The following is a 20,668-nucleotide window of genomic DNA, read 5'->3' as shown; positions in this document are numbered from 1 at the left end:
ATTATTTAAAATTAAAAAAAAAGTCTGTGTCTGCTTGTTGGATGAGTAGTTTAAACATATTCATTCAAGGGAGCTGTAGAGCTGTAACCTAAGCAGCCAAAATCCACTTGACCTGGGGCTGAATTTGGCCCATTGTCTCTCCTTCACACCCACAATACAAATAAAACCTGCAGCTTCTTAGGGCTAGCTGGGAGGCAGGAAAACCACTGGAGTTGCATTGACAGTTGATGTGCATTCCTGGAAAACCTGTGCTTCTTATCACTTCTGGATATAGCAGTATGACAAGTTGTTGCGAGACAGGCTGCAGTTTGTTAGGAGTGGGACATAATGAGAGTATAGGATCTTTAGGAGAGAGTTATGGAGCAATGCTGACTTCTGATTAAGGGATGGGGAAAAAGCAGTGTTACCCTGAAAATTGGGCTGGAATCTTCAAAAACTAAATCTTTGGCAGGAGTTAACATTCAAAGGGATCATTTTAATTTAGAATGGTGTTTACTTTCAACTGTTATTTAAATAATTTAGAGCTGTGTCCCTCTGGAGTAGAAGCAGCAGAGTAGACTAAAGGGCTTCTGCTATCAGTTAAATCTGGCAAATAGACTATACAAATGTAATTTATCTTTGCTACTTGAATAAGAATATTTACATTGCACTTTCCTGCAGAAGGAGGCTATGGACATTTATAAGTGGTGTACAAGAGTGTCTCATCCTCACTAAACAGCAGCCAGCTCTGTGGTAGAGCCAAGTCACTGTTTAGCACTGCAGGGTTGTGGTTTGGAACAACTTAAGGCAAATAATACAGAATATGAAAGAGTCATTTAAACCTGTAGAAGGTATTTATGAAACTGGAGTTTAGCTAGAGTTAGTAACATCTGTGGAGTTGCAGTAAGTGCAACTGAGTCTTCATGAGTCTCAAACATCCAGGATTTTCTTTGGATGCTTCCTCTCACTGTCACAGTATGTTTTCAGAAGTGTTACTGCTGCATGGGGGCACTTCTATCAGACTAAGAGTGACTTCATTTCGGTTTGAACTGCGTTCAAAACCGAAGTTAGTTAAATAGGAAGCAGCAACCTTATTTCAGAGTAAGTATGCTCATATGGTGATTATATTGTTATGACAGCAGCATAACTTAAAACTTTCTTGTGAAGACAAATCCTTAAAAGAAAGATCACTTGCATCTGTGAGTTCACGTATCCTCTTGATACATTCTAAGATAGCAGCAGGGTTTTGCCCTCACACAGTGAACAAGTTGCTAGAGGATACCTTGTAAAAAATGTGACATAAGTGAACAAGTTTGGGGAAGCGTGGCCAGCTCAGAGTGTGATCTGGAGAGCTATGTTTTGCCTGTGTATCATTGCCTGCAATTTCACTTTTTGTATTTTTCACTTTTGTAGCAGTATAGTGTAGAAGACAATAAAAATTGGGTATCCTAAGCACCTAAATCGTCAGATCAGTATTTCTGCTAGAGAAGGTGTGGTTGTTTTGAAGGTGGATTTTTCAGGTGTTGAGCATGACCTAAATTCATTTTCAGTGAAATCAATGCCTCCCATTGATTTTGATGAATCCCGGTTAGGCCATTGATAAGCACTTCTGTAAAGGCAGCGTAATCCCCAACTATACTTGATCTCAGCAAAAAAGCCTCAGTACTACGTTGTGCACGAATATTATGCAGCTCCATTTTTTTTTTTCTCCAGCAGGGTATCATGTTCTAGTGACAGAAGAGGTGGGCCTGCTGTCCTTGTTTGTAAAGCACTTTGGGATCCCTCAGAGTGTAACATGAACGCCAGTGGGCTGTGGTTCTCTCCCACCCGTGTTTCAGTTCCAGAGCACAAGACTTTTTTTCACATTCTACATTTTATTATTTTTTTTTTTCCTTTCTGCCTTTTTGACAGAGCGCTCAGCTGGTGTTTGTGAGCAGCTGTTCTGTTTCCCTATCTGCCTGCAGGGGTACCCAGACAGCTGCACTGTGGGGCAGCCAAAGGTGGCCAGAGCAATGCCCAGCTTTGTTAAAAAGTAACAAGATTGGGAAAGAGGAGAGGGAGCAGGAAAATCTGTGACCTGGAGTAGACTCTACAGCACACTGTCAATGGGTGCTGAGGGACCTGAGTGACCTCCGTGTCTAACTAGAGATCCATTTTCTATGCGTCTGTCACAGTAAGACTCACCTGTTGACTCGGAGAAAGCAGTTAATCATGAGGTGATGATGAAGGAAGTATTGATGACAGTGGCAAACAGCTCATGTTCATGTCTCACGGAAACTTAAATGTGCATAAGTGTGTGTTCAGCATCCGCTGTCTGCATACTGCATGACTCGGACACGGAGAGGGTCAGGTGTGGCTAAGAACAGGCCTGTGATGTGCAGTATGATTTTTTTAAAATTTTTTTTTAATTTCTTGCAGGCAGCTATCTTGTGGATGGTAGGGCATTATATTTAAGTATTTGTCTATTCTTGGTTTTATGTGCATATTTTTCCAATGATGATCATAGCATCTGTTTTGTGGTTCCACCTTTGAGCGCTTACAAATTAGTGAGGAACAATTCAATGTGTATGAAGCTATGTGGTATGTTTGTGGTATGTCAGGATTTCAGCTTTTGCCCAACTTAATGTTTCTTTTCTTTGTGTTCCAGAAAAAGGCGTGGCATACAATTAAAACCATGGTTAACTTGCCAGTCATCAGCCCCTTCAAGAAACGCTACTCATGGGTGCAGCTGGCTGGGCATACAGGTGAGATGGATATCTTCAATGTGTTTGTCTCTTGAGTCGGGATGGCAGCAGCAAGGGAGACTGTTTCAGTGTTTCTCTATTTCCTTCTTTCACGTAAAAAGGAAGCAGGCAGTATCACATAAATCTGTGAACTAGAACATCTTTCTGTTGTGGTGGGGATAGGGAAGGGGAAGCGATATACCTGAATAATGAGATGAGCAAAGAAGCAATGGTCAGACTGTGGGGAAGGGCCAGGCTCCCGATGCATCCTTGTAGGGTGATATATGTAAAATATGTGTTAGAGGGAAAGAAGAGGGACTGAGGAGTTGAAGCCCCAGTCCATCTGTTGCTGTTGGTTGTGGCATGGGATCATCTTTCTTGACTGAGTAGCCAATGTGTGTTAGTTCCCTAGAGACAAGGGTTACTGCCTGTACCTGTATGTGCCTCAGCCCTGGCAAGGACAGTGTTTCAAATACCAGCCCCAAACCCCTCATCTCAATGTAAACGCTTGGGTAGAAAACAAATCTGGTGAAAATTGACTTGCTGACCAGGTGTTTGCATTGTGAGTCTGTCATTGTTCGCTGTATGAGTGCAAGGAACAGTTCAGTCAGCTAGTTCTAGTTTTGTGTCTGTAGAAGTTGGTAAGTGTGCTCCCGATGTAGGCTTTGTTTCATTGGTAAGGCAAAAAAAACAACAAAGAGAAGTCATCAGGTTTGCTTCTCTCATGCTTCATTTAATTCCTATGCAGTCCTTGTTCCTAAAGTGCTAGTGTGGGGTTTATTAGTACACATGTGGGCAGGCACCTACGCTGCATCGTGCTTTAATGCAGTACCTGAACCACCTCTTTATATGCTAATGCACTAATATGGTGCACTTTAAAGCTGTGCAGAGAAACGTATTTAGTCCTAGAAATGGAGTAGCTGTGTTTTGCACAGTGGTATTGGTGGGGCTGACTTGTATCATGCAGAGTGCCAAGATGACCCAGTCTTATTGCAGTTTTTATCATAGTGTGTATGGGGTTGGCTTGATCTGTGTGGAGTGATGCACTAGTCATGTAATCATAACCCTTCTGGAGGCTTGTGTACTAGGGTGGAAGAGGAGGATTAAGAGGTTACTAGAAGTTGATTAGGAGAGATATTGCTCCAGTTTGCTTTAGATAGTTTTCTGTGGTTGCATTTAGTCCATCCTTTTTGCAGCTGTTCTTCTCTGATATGACAAGTTCTTTCTAACCTAAAACCTGGGTCATCACCACCTTCGCCCTTGTGCTGAGGCAGTGCTGGTTCTAGGATTTGTCAGAGAAGAGCCAGTTTGCAATGGCTGAAGGATTCTGCTGTGGTAAAAGTTGAGCGTTAATCCCAGGATTAATGAGGCTCCTACTTTGGCACCTATTTTATGTCATGTAGACTAAAGGGTACCTCTGAATGAAAGGTGTACTTTCCTCAGATGTTATTGGCAGGTTGCAGGACAGGAGGGCATCTGGACAGGAGATTCTAGACAGCTGGAGTCTAACTACTGCCATTCTTGGTCTGTGCAGGCTGTTATTTGTACTGGATACTATTCAGACACAGGTTGTAAAAAACCAATTGCACTACAGGCTGTACCTGCAGATTAGCAGGGCTCCGGAGGAGAGGCAGTACCTGGAGGTACAGGCATGTGCAGTCACAGCGTGTGTGTGTATGTGTGTGTAGAAAGGGCAGTGCTTGGCTTCTGGCCTGTTCATGGCTGTTTAGCGATCACTGATTGACCGTTCTGTCTCGGTATGTACACGCTCAGCAGGTATACCCTATGTGAGGATTAAGGACAAAGCCAAGACTGGCAGTGTTACGCAGCTTTAAAATAGCCTGTCAGAGGATTAATGAATTCTGGCTTGTGGCTTCTTCCTGTGCATTTTAGTAAGTATAGTAGTGTTTTAATATCATAACAAAGAGTTTAGCATGGAAAAAAAAAGATGGCCTGGAGCAGCTGCACTCCTTAAAGCTGTAAATTCTGACATGGGAATGTATCCAAACGGACTTTCACTGCCAACGGCTGTGTTTGTCCTGGGTATTTTATTTTTTATGAAAGGCATGTTATCTTTTCTGTTCAGGAGAAATCGTTAACTGGTGTCATGAGGCCAAGGCAGATGAAGCTCGAGTGGTGGGGGATGGTGTTTTTCTTTTTTGCAGGTCAGTCTTGTCAGCATGTGTTTGGTTTTCTTTTTTAGGGAGTTTCAAGGCAGCTGATAGTGGGAAGATTCTCAAACGCTTCTCAGAGAATGAAAAGGAGTGTTTTGAGCGATTGATGAAAGACCCACTACGCTCCTGCGTCCCTTGCTTCCATGGTGTGGTGGAGAGAGATGGCGAGAGCTACATCCAGCTGGATGACTTGCTTACTGATTTTGAAGGGCCTTGTGTGATGGACTGCAAGATGGGGATCAGGTGGGGTACATGAAAGAGAAAGTGCTTTCTAACCCAAATACATTTGAAAGAAGGGGGGATGTGATCTGTCTGGAGGAGTTTGGTAATGTTTTTGGAGCCTTGGGATTCATTCCAGACAACCTGGTGTTGGTATGGCAATCACCTTGGACAACCTGAGGAGAGTATATCCCACTGTAGCCTGATTGTACATGGATTCTGGAAGCTAACTGATCTATAGCCTCAAAAACTATCCACATCAAGAAATTTTCAGGGGCAATTTAAGACAAAGTTTCTCTGCAGTGGCCTGATAATATGTGGGAAAAAAATTACATGATTCATTCACTGCCAGTTCATTTAATCTTTGTGTATGCAGTGATTCAAAAACCTCACAAAGAGTAAAATTCCCATCTCCAAATGCAAATGACTGAATAGCAGTGTGAAAGCCCATTTCCAACGCTTGAATGAGTCTTCACTGGTATTGATCTTTTCTGTAAAGAAAAGAGTTGACCATCTGCTCAGGACTGACCTGTGTTTTTCCCTACTCTGACATCTCCATGATGCTATCACCTTGTTCTCCAGATTCTCACTTTCTTTTCCTTATCTTGTCTGTGATTAAGAGGAAAACCTCAAAAATGTTATCTAAGCATAACAAATAGATAAGGAATCTGTTGAGAGCCTGGAGTAACAGTACAGAGAGGTATGAACTGTCATAGTAATCTTTTGGCTGCCAGCTCAGATTCTCAGAAGTTGCTGTCATAAATGAGTTATTCAACTTACAGGACTGCAGACATGCCTTTTCAAATAGATGCAAAACCTTAAATGAATTGTCAGCTAAATCAGAGTAGAAACGTATAGCACTGGTATGGCTGGAAGAAAGAGGAGAAGGATTTGCATCAGTACATATTTTATTCAAAGTAGGTGACATTCTGGTAATGAGTGACAGCATCTCCTAAACACCAGCCTGGTTTATTATGCTGTGATGAAGAAAGTACATTGCAGGCACCTGACAAAGTGCAAGCTTTAGGAGTCCAGTGGAATGTAGAGAACATGCATAGTGTCTTTCTAATGGTTACCAGATTAACAGGTTGAGTGATAACAGCAAAACATGGAAGGTTTGTCACCCTTCACCTTCCTGTTCTTAGTTAACCTCTTCTGGTTTGGAACTGCTGAGATAATCTACTTTACTCTTTGATTTTTACTGTATTAAGAATGATTCTGTCTTTCACTGTGATGCATTAAGTAAAACATTAATTGCATTCTGAGGCCTAAAAAAAAAAATCACACATGGCTCACGTTACGGGGTTTTTTTGAGGAGAGAGAAGACAGTAAGACTTCAGCAGCCCTATTTGCTTTTGATTTCATTGTAAGTGATCTCTCCTAACTCTTCTCTTAAAATACAGTTCTCTTTCATGGCACAGTAGGAATTCAGCTTTCTCCCATTCTGTAAGCAAGACATAACAATAGCATAACAGTAAGTTAATGTATGGTTAGAACAAGAAGTGAATGACACAATTCCCGATTCCTGCGGCTGTTTCACTAAATATGCCTGCACAGTCATTAGTCTGTGTTCTTTATTTTCCCTATAAGCAAAACTGGGGTAATGATAACACTCACTTTCCTGGTTGACATTTCTTGAGGCCAGTTTATAAGTTGTAAAAAGAAATGTTTGGGGAGTCCTTATAGTTTTGTTGGGATGTGATGTTTTTGCAGGACATACCTGGAGGAAGAGTTGACTAAGGCCCGTGAGAAACCAAAGCTGCGTAAGGACATGTACAAGAAAATGATTGAAGTGGATCCTCTTGCTCCCACAGCTGAAGAGAATGCCCAGCATGCTGTCACCAAACCCCGATACATGCAGTGGAGGGAAACCATCAGCTCTAGTGCCAACCTGGGCTTCAGGATTGAAGGGATTAAGGTAATAGTTTCACTTCTGCCTGTTCTTGGAGACCAAACTTTGTTTGATTTGTTGATTAATCAAAAGGCTAGTGCACATCAGTAGCCAGGTTTTCCAAAGGATTATGTGAAAATGCACTAATTGAAACCACAGAGTTCAGTGTATTGTGTTTTTAAAGCATCCATTGTAATTATAATAGAGTAGTGTCAATGAAATTAAGCATCAAATGCACATCAGCCATACTTGGTTCAACCAGAGACATTGCAGGAAGGACTCAAGCAGGTGCACAGCGTAGATAGAATGAAAATGAGACTGTTATAAGGAAGAATTCAGAGCTGAAGAAATAACTGCCTCTCCCTATGCAATTACTTTTTTTTATCCAGGAACTATACATATTTATTCCAATCACAGTAAAGTGGTTTTGTTCCAGTTATGTTTATTTGCAAGGCATGTTAAAAGTATTAGCTTAGATATTCTTAGGATTGAGGAAACCCCTTTTCCTTTTAAATACATGACAATATCCAGTATAGATGGAGCTGGAATAAAGCAAAAACCACCAAAAATAAAATTTCTCTATCAACAAAGTCTATCTGCTGTTCTCGATAGGTAAGTCTGTGCCCCTATACCATTCCTAGGATACTACGTTACAGCCAGAGAAGAGCCTTGGCAATTTTCTTTCATACCCATTGATTCTTTATATTTGTTGTGCCCCATGGCAATGTCAGATACCTACCCAGAAGCCTATTAGGCCCTACTCTCAGAATATCAGCCACCTGACTCGGTTACTTAAATGTTAATGCTTGCGGGAATCCAGAAGTGTGCTTTCTGCTTGCATAGGCCTGTCATAGCTAGCCTTGAACTAGTCCGCTTGGCTTTAGATAGTGGCGTACCTGTAGCAGCACAGAGCATGGTGAGAGCTGCCCAAACCCACCCTACACCCTGGATGAGTATTTGTCACCTGAAGCCCATGATGGGACAGCTATGAAGAAGTTAGTGTGGGTTACCCTGTGTGATTTTGGGATGTTTCCAGAGCATATATGTTTAATTTAGGTATGTTAGGACATTGTAAATTATAATCTGGATTAGTTTTGCTTCCGTTTCATAGTTCAAGCACATAGGAAGAAGGAAGGGGTAAAAGGGGGCGATGCTGACGAGCAGAGGCTCTTTAAACACCCCTTTTTTCTCTGCTTCCCTGTGTTGTCTTCTCCCTTCCTCATTCACAGATTCTCCTGCTGTGACACAGGAACTAGGGCTTCCAGCTCATGCTGTGCTGGCCCCCTGTACGCTGTGCCACCCACTCCTGGCTGTTAGACACAGGCATCCTCATGCAGGAGCTGTCTGGGTGGTAGATGATCTGGCTCCCATCCAGCCAAGACACTTCCTGTCTTACCCTTTAGCCATCTAATGATGTTGTCAAGATATCTGTTTTATTCCTATACCACTTAGGTCTTCGGATGCCCTGTGTAATGGAATCAGAAATTCAGATGATCTTGAGACCTTTTACATACGTTCTTGGAAAGATAGTTGGTCAGGGTAGAAGACGTACAGATTTATGTTGAGTCATGGAGAGTGACTGAGCTAAGGGAGCACAGGGGAGCTCCAGTAAAACCTCCTGGCTTTTTCTTTGTGGTTTGGTTGGTTATCAGAGGTGGGTAGGAACAGTATGGCACACAGACTGCATGATATTTCCCTCTGTTGAGATAATGCTGTTAACTGTGCAAAACGGGACACAAATACTTAATTCTTGATTAAGCACAGGAAATGCTGTAGAGTACTGCAGTACGTTACCTTTTCCTTTATCTCCATGTGCTGTTATGAGGGATGTAGGTGTCATTCTCTTATTTTTTTACATGGAGAAATGGTGACACAGTGTGTTGTTCAAGCAATACAGCTAGTCAGTACTCCCTACACTGTTTCACTATAGCTGAACTGTACATCCAGTTCTGTGTATTTGCAGAAAAGCAAAGCCATGCTGCAGAGATCCCACTTTTGAGAGGAGAGCCTGTAAGGATCAGTGGTGCCAGCTAGTGGTTGATGAGAAAAGGGGGTTGTTCTCCCTGAGTGCACTGATAACTCCTGGAGTGAGCCGAGCAGATATGTTGGGTTTGGTTATTCAGAAATATTCCTGCCCTGTGGCTGCTGGAGTAAGAAGCGGAAGCAAAGAAAGTGAAATCATAGAAGCCATTCTGTGAAGTGGCTGCCGATAAATGAGATCTGATTCACCATATGCACTCCTTCTTCATCAGTGGGGTACCTTTTCTCTTTAGGTCGATCCATCTCTTTTCCTTGCCTTGCTTCCATATCTCTGAAATCAAGTCAGGTTCATTTTGGGGATTTGTCACTCTTCCTCTTATCAAAAATAGTTTGAATTGTTGGGATTCCTTACAGCTGGCACCTGACACTCAGTCTCTTGTGCCTGTCAGATTCAGAATGCAGGTTTCCTCTCTGGAAGGGGCTGTCTAAAAGCTAGGCATCACAAACATTGTCTCTACAACACTAAGCTAATAGTTTTGCAAAGCAGAGATGCATGGGGCTGAGAATCAGGAGTTCTGGTTTCCCATTCTGTACTGAATCTCTCTGCAGTTTGGGAAGTTACTTCTTCCTTTGATACCATTCCTTTAGCTGTATATCAGGGATAGCCATTTTCCCAGGAGGACATATTTGATTCATAAATCTTTGTGAATCCAGTTAGGTCACAACCTTAACCCAGAGCCCTCTAAGGGAAGTCTGCAGAGGAGTCTGAGCAAGACCACACAGGTTAAGATAGGTAGCACTACTTTATGGAGCCGCCAAACCTGCTAGCTGTGTCGCTGTCACATCTAATGAGAAGTGCTGCAAGTGGCCCGCTAGCTGCACTGTGCAATGGACTGCTCTGCTGTGCAGGAATGTATGTAGAGGCCTTGACAAGGGTACAACTTCAAGGAGCGAGTCAGGCAAGCGCCTCCTGGGGATCAGGCATATCCAGAGTTGTTGCAGGGACCTGGGATAGAATATGAGGGATGGTGTCATTCAAAATCTGGACGTTGTTTACAGCAAGTAAAGGCAGGCAGCAGTTATGCTTCCTGCCAACCACTGCAAAGGAAAAAAAATCATAAAAGTGTTTGTAAGCAACAGGGAAGCAAGCAACTGGTCTTTCCAGACAAAAAAGGATGAAAAGGGTACACAGAGCAGCTATTCCAGACTTTGTTCTGGGATTTGGGGCATGGGGAGAAACTATTTTTAAAACAACCTTACTCCAGTGAAGAGGTACGAGGCAGCAGACTAAGTTCCAAATTTCTATGTGCTGTTGAGTATTATCACACATCAGATCAGTTGGCTCCTAACTTTCACTGCCTACCTGCTGAACTTCTCTTGCATAACTTACACATCTCATCAGGCTGACATGCCACACTTGTATCTGGCCCACAGCCTTGGAATAAAATTCTGTTTATTCTGCTGCTAGAAAGTCTGGTAGGTGGGAGGCTGTTCTGCATGGCTTTGCCATTCAGTCATTTCATTCTCTTGCATGATAAATCTGGAAATTTAGCATTATTGGATTTTTTTGTGTGTGTATATACTAGGAGCGGAATTCTGCTGTGGAGTAAATAGTGTTTCACCTGCTGAGACTGGAGCTGAATTTACCCAGTTTTGGTGCAGTGAATTCTAACACGTAGGAGGGAACACATTTTGATGACCTGTTGATTTACTCTTGTAATGGAAATGAGGGATTTCATTGGACTGATACAATGGAGAGGAATACAGTTTGATAATCCTGCAGGCTTTTAGTGGATACAGGCTACCAACTGCAATAATTGCTGTATTTTACGTGCATGTCCTGAAAGCTTGTATTTGTGTCTCTTGAAGCAACAGGGATGTTCTTGGAGAAATGCATATTCATATAGTCTATGTTGACAGATACCTCTGATTCATGCACTGTTCTTACTTGTAGCTCCACAAGCACGAACTGGTCACTATTAGTATGTAAAAAGACTAGTTTTTTTCAGTAGCAGGATGCTTCTGTCCTAAGCCTTACTGCTAGAACAAAAATACTCTGAATTTCTCCAGGACCCAGCTGGATACAAGCATGACTGCACTGTCCTTTGCCAAAATTCACACACCTGATTGTCAGTGCTAGGATTTGTGTCACTGCTGGCATTGCAAATCCTGAGTTGTTCTTATCTGCAACTAGCTTTCCGTTCTGTGACTTCTGGGTCACATTAATGTGCAAAGGTGTATTGGGAACTGAGTCTTAACCACAATTCTTTGATTTCCCCACTGAAAAACAACAACAAATAAAAACCAAACAAAAAGAGCTAGTAAAATTGGGTTTGAAAATGTCCCCTTACACCCCTAGCCAGGGTTTGACTACACCAAGCTAGATGGGAGAACAACCAAAGAGGTCACTGTGGTTTGCCCCATTGAACTTTGCACTGCTAGTACTGCTGTGTGAGAAAACCCTCCTGCAAGCTGGTAATATCATGAGTTGTGTTTTTTCTAACTGCACTCAACAGGAAAGGAAGTGCCATTTAAAGTTATCCAATCAGCTTTTGTATCTTTTCTCCTCCACTTCTTGATTGGTTCATCTACTCTCTTCCTGTGCAACTACTCACTTTCATCTGGTTAGCAAGAGCTGAGCTGTTGATGGCTCAAGAGGATTGACTGATGAGGGGAATGATATGTATGTCATATAATGGTCTCTGTGTGTTTTTGTGCAGAAGGCAGATGGAACATGTAACACAAACTTCAAAACTACGAAGACACAGGAGCAAGTTCTACAGGTTTTTGTGGAATTCATTGAGGGCAACACAACTATTCTGGTGAGTCTGAACTCTTCAGGTTCACTGATCTTTGACCCAATGAACTTGCTTCAGGGCCATGCAGCAGATGGAGTGGACACGGGGACTCGCTGGGCTGTGAGAAGTAGTTGGCTGAGACCAGTTCTGTCAGCTCTTGCCATGAGTTCACCCCGAGTTCCTCATGCTAGCAAAATGTCAGTCAGGCTAATTTATGGCTTGTCATCAGCTTCGACCATGGGTGTTAGATGCATCAGAGGGATGAGGATGTCTAAGCAAGTATTGTGTTGGCAGGAAAACGTGTAATTTGGGAATTCAGTCTGGAGAGGATAAAACCAGAGCATGGGGGCAGGAAGTGAGATCGGTGGCTGGCTGTGCTCTGATGTGTGAGACTTGCCTCAAAGAGCAGTTCCTGTATGCTGCTTCACAGGTAGCACAGCAGGCATATGGTAGATGGCATAACATGTCTCTTGTCTTTGGAACTTCAAGGGATGCCGTAGTGTTCTGCTGCAGTGTAGAAGCTGTTATGAAGGCAGATTAGTCCTCCAGGAGGAGCATGCTTGGTAACACAGGGCAGCATTAAAAATGTATACTAAAGCTTTATGCATTAGGCCTTGATTTTTATTTTTTTTTCAATCTCTCCACCTGCCCCGCCCTGCCCTGGCTGGAGCTCCTTGTCTCTCTAACACAATTTCATTCTCTTTTCACTGTGGAGAACTGAAAGAATTTTAATTGCTTGAAATTTTTTTCTCTTTATTAAAAAGAAAAAAAAAAGGGGGGAGGGGGATGCAGAAAGTCTCACTGCATCCAAAGCAAAAGGGATGCAGGAAGTCTCACTGCATCCAAAGCAAGACAGAGAAGTATGCTTGGTGTAACACAGGCAGCAGAGGAACTCCAGTCTGTTCATTCCCTATGAAAGCCTGTTGAAGTGTATTTTCAGATTGACTTTCAAATGATGAACCTGTTGTTTTGAAGGACTTCTAGCCTAAAATTAACATCATCTCTTCATTATATTGACTCTTGTAAACATAGTAACTTCATTCATTCTTTACTTAAATGTTTATGGGTTGGGGTTTTTTTCCCTCTTCCTCCAGAAAAAATACCTCAGGCGTCTGCAAGAAATTCATATCATTCTTGAATCCTCAGACTTCTTCAAGCGACATGAGGTGAGCAGTGAGTGTAATGCTGTGGCGGTGCATTGCTGCTTTGTTTGGCAATTCAGATGTACCTCGGAATAGCCTGCTGTATTAGTAGAAAGGAGTTTGCGGTAGAAGAAAACTAATATATGTTAACAACACAGATACCACAAACCCTCCACCACAACGATACAGAAAATTAAACCAGTTGAGGAATAATAAATCCTCCCATCTTTGTAATATCCCAGCACTTAACAGCTCTGAGCCACTGCAGGGAATGGTTTATTACTACCAGTTTCTTGTGGTTTCTCTAATCTTGGTGCATTCCAGTGGGAATCTTTACAGAGGAATGGTAAAGTGGAAGCTTGCATTTGGTACAGTAGCATTCAGTTATAGTTTGACAATGAAGGTTTTATTAGTTATACTGGATTTACATTGAAACACTGTATAATTCTGCTCTGTATGTTCTCCTTGTATGCTTTGCTGTGGAGAAGGCATCACTAGCATTGTAAGTTTTGCTTGTTACAGCTCAAGATTTTGAGATCAGGCATTTTTTTTTACCTTGTTGAATTCCTCTTGTTGCTAGAAGCATTTTTGTTAATCATGGGTCATGGTCTTTCTTTGAAAGTAGTCACTGGCTTTTGCTGGATTGCTCAAACTGAGATCTGCTGCCAAGTGAGCTGGAGAACTGCTTTTCTTCCCTTTGTTTACTGGGTCCCTTTTCCCATCTACGTGCCTATTTATACGTTACTGATTGATATGGTTATACAAATGGGGCATGTAAATTGTCAATGTATAAGTGCAGCCCTAAAGTCTGTTGGGTCACAGGTGAGAAGGTCATTAGAGGAAGTCATCTTCTTAGTGGGAAGTGTTAAGTGATGGGGAGAAGAGGAAGTCATCTTCTTAGTGGGAAGTGTTAAGTGATGGGGAGAGCTAAAGATGTGTTTTTAACCACATCATCTCAATCTGTCTTCCAGGTTGTTGGAAGTTCACTACTTTTTGTACATGATGGCAGTGGGAATGCCAATGTCTGGCTGATCGATTTCGGAAAGACCACTCTTCTCCCTGATGGGCAGACACTGGATCACAGGATCCCTTGGCAAGAAGGCAACAGGGAGGATGGGTACTTGTTGGGGTTGGACAATTTGATTGGCATCTTGGAAAGCATCACTGAAAGATGAGTTGAGATTGGCACAAAACTTACAGGGCTTCTCTGTAACTTTCTGCTCTACTGGGATCACTCAGAAAGAAACCTTTAACTCCCTCCAAACTCCTGAGGTCATCAGTGCAGAGGGAGCTGCATCCAGAACCCAGCAGTCAGTGATCAAAATGACTTTGCATCAGCCCTCTATGAACCTAAATAACTCCAGATTGGTCTGTATTGCACCAGCCTAACTTCAGACTGGTCCTCAGAGAATGAAGATCTCCATACTCAGGAATCACACCAGCGTGAGTCAAGAGGTCTACATGGTAAACCAAAATGATTTTCATTTCTGGCAAATGGATGGGACTCCAGATTACCTCTTAGTGAACCAGAGCAAGTGCTTGGGGATTCAGGGTAGGAATACAATTTTTCAGGGAGCTGCATAGTTTTGAAACCAGCAAGAGTGGTTTTTTCTCCCCTAATTCCAAGTCTCCTTGCTCCTGTGTACACCGTAGGTTGGACCAACAACTTCTGCTGCATTGTGTTACAGTGTGCACAAGGTGGAAATGGGTGATAATCACAAGAAACCTGGAGCAAAGGGAGACAGCAATTTGTAGTGGCTGGATGTGGTAACTGCTGTTGACCATTCTTCCGCTTCCCTACCCTAGCCTCGATTCACTTCTGTCCAAGAACAGCCTTTGCTTTTTATGTAGCCTCTCAGGAGATTACAAATACTCTAGGGAGAGAATAGCAGCCTATTGTCTCCAAAAACATTTGACTTTCAGACTGGGTGGGCTGTTGGAAAAGTGCCTAGCTTGGCAAGTTTGGCCTCTTGCAGCTGAACTGCAGTTCTGAAAATCAGTAATGACTCTTTCGCACGCGGACCAGGGAACCTAAGGGTTTTTTCCAAGGTTTGTTTATTTTTGAAGATAAAACTCCTATACACGTGCACGCACTAGTAGCCAGCAACCACTGTGATCTCTTAAGGTCATGGTTTGACTGTCTCCTAATGCATGTGACTTCTTAGCCATGTTCCTGTTCCCAAATACAATGCTGCCACTTAAGCGTGTAGACTGGTGCAGCGATCAGGAAGGTAATGTTTCTCCATTCACAGCACTACACTAATGATGAGATAATTCCCAGGCATCCTTCCTCCATGGTATCAGCTGTTAACTCAGGGCAGTTTGGGGGAAGGAATGTCACTATATCACATCCCTGAGTCCCCATCTGGAATCACAGGGCCACCTGTGGTTCATTTTTCTTTTGCTGTGGCCCAGGCACAGCCACAGAAAATTCACAGTGTTTTGGTGAAAAATCAAGAAAGACTGATGTGATTTCTTGTAATAACTTCACATACCTTCTCTGTTGGTTGCCTCTAGTCACTTGAACAGTTCTTTAAATACTAGCAGTATAAATACTATCAGTATTCACATGTTCACTAGCATTCCAGGTTTTAACATTAATAATGTGATGACGCAGTTTTCAAAATGAGGACAAGACTTATATTACTATTTGATTGTTAATCCCCCTTTCAACATCTAAAGCTAGTAATGCACATTGATCAGAAATCTTTTCCTGGTGTCCTGTGCTCAGGAGAGATTCTGAGAACTTTAGGATATATGAAGGTGACTCTATGCTTTGGGAAACTGCTATTTCAATAATAATCATGATCATGAGCCAAAAAAGACTGTAGACTCTGGATCTGGAATGAAATCTAGATATAACAATTGTAATTAGAATTGGAGAGCCTAAAATAATTTCTAAAAGGAGTTCCTTTAGGTAACACACTACTGTACTAAGAGATCAGTCAGATTTAATGGGTTTTTCATCATCTCTAAACAAAACAGCAGTATTAAAAATTCAAGCTTACTTGTTACCTAAAAGATGACATAGAGTGGGTATTCTGTAGGAAGTAATGACACTTGGAAACATTTCATCCTAAAACAGAAGTTGTTTGAAACTGGTAATTATTTTTGCAGTTCAGACTTCTTCTGTGGCCTCCCAGAGTCCCTCTCAGTTTTATTTTCATGGTAGTATGTTAATGAGTTTTCCACTTGGATGTTTCAGAGAGTTTACACCTTTTTTTAAGTGACAGCAAGCCTTCAATAGAGTGCACAGATATTATCATTCCAGATGCGTCCTAACTTTTGAACTGCTATGAGATGACAAATTAATCTGTGGTGAATTCCATACAATTTAAAAAAAAAAAAAAAAAAGTCATCTTCCTCCTTTCCTGCAGCCAGCAGGTAAGCCATTGGTTAGCAGTGCTTAAGGAGAATTGGAAGTAAATAGGTCTCACGGGGGAGGACTTTAATAACAATACTTTTTCTATGAGACTGCAATTGCAAGCAGTCCTACTGTAATAAAATTAGAAAAGTTAGAAATGAGACTGTTAAGGTGATAGAATTCATTAGTAGTTTGCCTAATTAGTCTTCAGAGTTAAATTTCTTTCTTGTTTTACCACGTATGTGAATCTTCTGCACTTATTTTCTAGAGGGGAGATTTAGAGGGTAAAAGTTGATGCTCAAATGTCAGGTGAGAATTTGAGACAAACTTCTGGAATGACTGTCCACTTCTGAAGGGGAACTAGAAGCAATGTGGTACCAGTAGCTTCAAAAAAACCAACTGCTGTTAGCACCTGGATGTTTTGCAGCATGTGGTCTTGGGGGGGAAAATGCAGAGAATAATCCATTCCTCTGCAGTAGTTGAAAAGGTCAGGGAAAAAAGAAAACCTCTGCTATAGCAGACCTTGGTCTGCAAACTCATTCTACATGATAAATAGTTCTAGCAAGTTAGTTTTGAAATGGCCCTTTGGCTTGCTAAGGGCTTAGAAGGGAAGAAGCCACAATTGGCTGCTGCTGTTCTGGGGAAGGAGAAAAGGAGGCAGCTTTTCATTGGCAACCTGCAAGTGTAGGACTGCAACAGAGCCTGTCTGTGTATACTCACTTGCTAGTGTGAGGAAGCAGTATCGCTGCCTTTCACGATGGAGTAATTTGCCTTGAATAAGCTTATATTTACTAGAGAGTCAACATGGTGCCTTTGCACAGGCATGTAACATAGATGAGTTGATGCATGATAACCAAGGTACTTGTTCACATACAAGTCCAGAATGTAGTTCTTTAATGCCCCTGCTGAGATACTGCCTCACTCTGGAGACACCAAGAGCACATGTGTTTCCACAGCATGGTAAGATATGCTGGCCCAGAGGCACTTTGGTGCTGAACAGCTGACCTCTGATGTGGGCACCAGTGTCTTTAAACTCACTAGTTAGTTAGCTAGTTAGATGGAGCAATGCTTACTGTTGTAGCTGCTGCATTCCTGTGTGAATCTAGCAGTAGGACTTCTCTCCCTCAACTTTGTCAGTGACTTGGTTTTTTTGGCCTTGGACAACTAGCCTAGGCCTCAAGTTTTTTTCCCACTTCACAGATGGGAGTAGTACCTACTTACGTCGCAGGAATGGTGTGAGGCTGTCCTTCGTTATTGCTTGCAAGATGCTGTGAGATTCTTTGGAGGAAGGTGCAATATAGAAAGAAATGCACAAGGAAAGAGATACATCAGCTGAATTTAAAAATGATGAGTGTTGGGGCCCCACAAGAATATAAATTTGGATGAAATTTAACCAAAGTGGTAAAAATCAAATCCCTCTTAATTTTACACAGTGGGGGGAATTCACTTAACATCTGATCCAGTTCCTGTTATAAGAAAAGATTTCAATGGGAGTTGGACCAAACCCTTAAGTATCTCAGAGGGCTCTTGCTATTTTTTTTTTTTTAAATTGGTGGTGTTATTATTTGTTATTCTTAAGGTACTGAGATCAAATGGCCTGTATCATCCACATGCATCCGTTCTGAACACTACAATGCAATGCTGACCATGGTCACGTTTGACATTGACTGTACTGGTTGAGTGTTTGTTACTTTGAAGTGTGTATGCTACTAAATAAATGAGACTGAAGGAAATAACACATCCACTGTGATTTGGTCACAGGACAGTAATATCTTTTCTCCAAGAATTTCCTTAGAGAAGGGACAAAAACTATTTATTTCTTGTGCTTTTAGTCTTTAGCATCTAACATTTCCTAAACCAAAACCAGTTCCAAGACATCTAGAAGCTAACGTTGGAGCTTGGTTCCAAAACCCATTAGGTACGTTTGCTTTAGAACCTGATCCACGCGAAGCTTGAAAGCTTCCTTAGAGGTAAGCTGTCTCAAAAATCTCAGTTCATAGCCTACAGTCTATCAAAACATTGTACATCAAAAGACACTTGGCAGACCCGGAGCAGTTAACTGTTCCATGCGGCAGTTTTGTGTGGCACCAGGGAAGAAGCAGTCAACCCTCCAGGACTGGCAACACTTCTCAGCAAGAGAGAGTCCTCTTACCTGTGTGCAGAGTACTTCGCAGAGAGGGAAACAAATAGCCACTGTTAGTGTCTCTTTATTTTGTGTTGCAAATATAGAAGTATACACTTGTCCAGGTTTAAATTGCATAGAAGCAGGTGTGTCATCTACTTATGTACAGTAGTCACCCAGAAAGGTAAGTTGGCAAGAATTGCTGCCATGGTCAGAAGTAATGACAAATCCAAACCAATTCAACTAAATGAAAAAGTCACATGACGAGATGGGAAGATGTTAGTGATGTCATGCCTAAGGTCTCTGCCTCAGATTGAAAAGGGTAGGCAACCGGGAGGAGAGAGCATGGCCACGTCTACAGGAGAAACTGCCTTGCAGAGCTCTGCTGCTCAAGGGTCTGAGGAAGTGTGGTCCCTGGCTGACACAGCGGTGGAGATGCAAATCCATTGGGGAAAACTGTACTCCCAGCAGTAGCGTTTTCTTCTCTTTCAGGTAAGTAGGGGTATTGGAGGTGGAATAAGGTACGTTTGCAGAAGCCCATAACTGTTTCATTAGACTTGTAAAGCTTTCTTAGTGCACACCTGCCCATTGGCAAATCAGTGGAGAACTTACCTCAGGAAAAGGATTGATATGAGGGGGACACCTTAAATCTGTGCAGTTAAAAATTCTGTTTCTTGAAAGGGAAAATGATGATACAAAACACTTCAGTTGAGGAGAGAAAAGATAACAAAAAAATCTGAAGCACAAATATCAACAAATATGAAAAGAAAGCAGAGAAAGACAAATCGAAATTTGCATTATTATTTCATCTTTTGTTATTCAGTCCCCTCTTTAAAATGTAGGTATGAGGTTGTATGAAGCAACATAAAGTACTAATGCTGAGCCCAGAAGAAAAAAACCCCAACAACTATATACACATAAACCTAAGAACAAGTTGGTAACATGTTGAAAGACAGACACCCCTCAGGAAGAACAACTTATAATAATCCTATAAATGGCTGATTCTCCAGTGGGCAAGTGGTGGAAGGCTTTTCACATGGATTACAGGACTGAATTAATGCCAGATCTCCAGCTCATGTCATTCCTCTAGGAAATAAAATCAGGTTTTGGCTTTCAATTGCCAAAGTAGTCTAATTTTGATACTATGGGTTCAACTCATTGATTATGCACTAAAAGTGTGTCCTTAAAAAACAGTTTTAAGCAAGTTACATTTTGAAATGGTAGCAGTTGAGTGCTATGAAATTTGTGATTGTATGAACAGTAAGTTTCAGTCTTGGAATTGTAGGACTGAAGGTTGTAGAATGTGTCATTGTGATTGTTATTTTTATTTTTAGATAATATGGTTTGGACAGCATATAGCATTCTAGCATCACAACAGGAGCAATATTAGCATCATTTCCTCCAGGATATTAATTAAAAATTCATTATCTGTGAGGGGTTTTAAAAAGCAGCTAAGAGGGCAGATATGCACAGAAAAACTGTTATAGGTCAAAGATTCATGGTAACTGTGCTGACAGAAGATCATTTACATTTAGTTCCATCTGAGGGAGTTGAGAGCTTATGTAAAATGCAGGTTGCTAATGCAGATTCTTTTAAAATTCCCAGCTCTTTCTTTTAGGGCCCATTTGGTATGTGCAGCTCCGTGTTCTGTCTTGTTACAAGACAGCTGCATCTGGCTCCATATATGCTGTTGTAAACCAGCAAAGTATGTCTAGGAAATAAATAATCACTACATGCTCACTCTACTCTTAGAATTGCCCTTCAACACCTGACTATTGGTCTTATCTTAAGAGATAAGATACTGGGCAGGATGGAGTTTTATTCTAGCTCAGTGCAGCTTTCATCTATGCTCTTCCTGTAACTAAGTACCTTGATGCAGCTGTTCAGTAAAAACAGGTATTGTCCAAAGTGCTGGACTGAAGAACTTGTATTTTGTTTATAGAATGAAGGCATAGCTGCAGCCAAGACTGCCTGTGGAATAGGTTATAGAACTGTGCTCTTCTCTCACTTCACTTTTCAGTGGCTTACCTAGTTTTATCACTATTGGCCTTTCTAAATTTGTGAGTTATGTTGAGGCAAGTGCTGTGTATGGGTAAAACAGTTGTAGCTCAAGCTGGTTAACTGTATGGACAGCAGGGATCTTACCTGCTTCTCACTGGAATCTCAGGGTATTGTATAGTCATTTCCACATGAAAAAAATGAAGAACTGTCTTGTGCCTGCTATAAAAAGTCTGCAGGAAGAAAAGGTGGTATAGTTAAGCATCCCATGGCTTCTG

At 41.8% G+C, this 20,668-nt stretch overlaps 1 protein-coding gene across 2 annotated transcripts in view; it reads left to right on the top strand.

Moving 5' to 3' along the window:
- The window catches only part of ITPKA (inositol-trisphosphate 3-kinase A), a 54,387-nt gene that overhangs the window by 22,516 nt on the left and 11,203 nt on the right, over positions 1 to 20,668 (top strand). Inside the window, exons 2-7 of one of the 2 annotated variants that reach the window (XR_012650790.1) lie at positions 2,627 to 2,723; positions 4,906 to 5,119; positions 6,809 to 7,013; positions 11,687 to 11,788; positions 12,859 to 12,930; positions 13,878 to 18,884. Coding sequence is in view for 1 of the 2 variants with exons in the window: in XM_075030705.1 (XP_074886806.1) it covers positions 2,627 to 2,723; positions 4,906 to 5,119; positions 6,809 to 7,013; positions 11,687 to 11,788; positions 12,859 to 12,930; positions 13,878 to 14,081 (894 nt within the window). In the remaining variant the exon portion in view is untranslated. Of the gene's footprint in view, positions 1 to 2,626; positions 2,724 to 4,905; positions 5,120 to 6,808; positions 7,014 to 11,686; positions 11,789 to 12,858; positions 12,931 to 13,877; positions 19,442 to 20,668 lie in introns of those variants that run through there. The other variant, XM_075030705.1, reaches the window with a different exon arrangement.

The sequence above is a fragment of the Buteo buteo genome, chromosome 6, assembly GCF_964188355.1.
Source record: "Buteo buteo chromosome 6, bButBut1.hap1.1, whole genome shotgun sequence".
Lineage (NCBI taxonomy): Eukaryota > Metazoa > Chordata > Aves > Accipitriformes > Accipitridae > Buteo > Buteo buteo.
The sequence above is the reverse complement of the archived record's forward strand: the minus strand, read 5'-3'. Positions and strand labels throughout refer to the sequence as shown.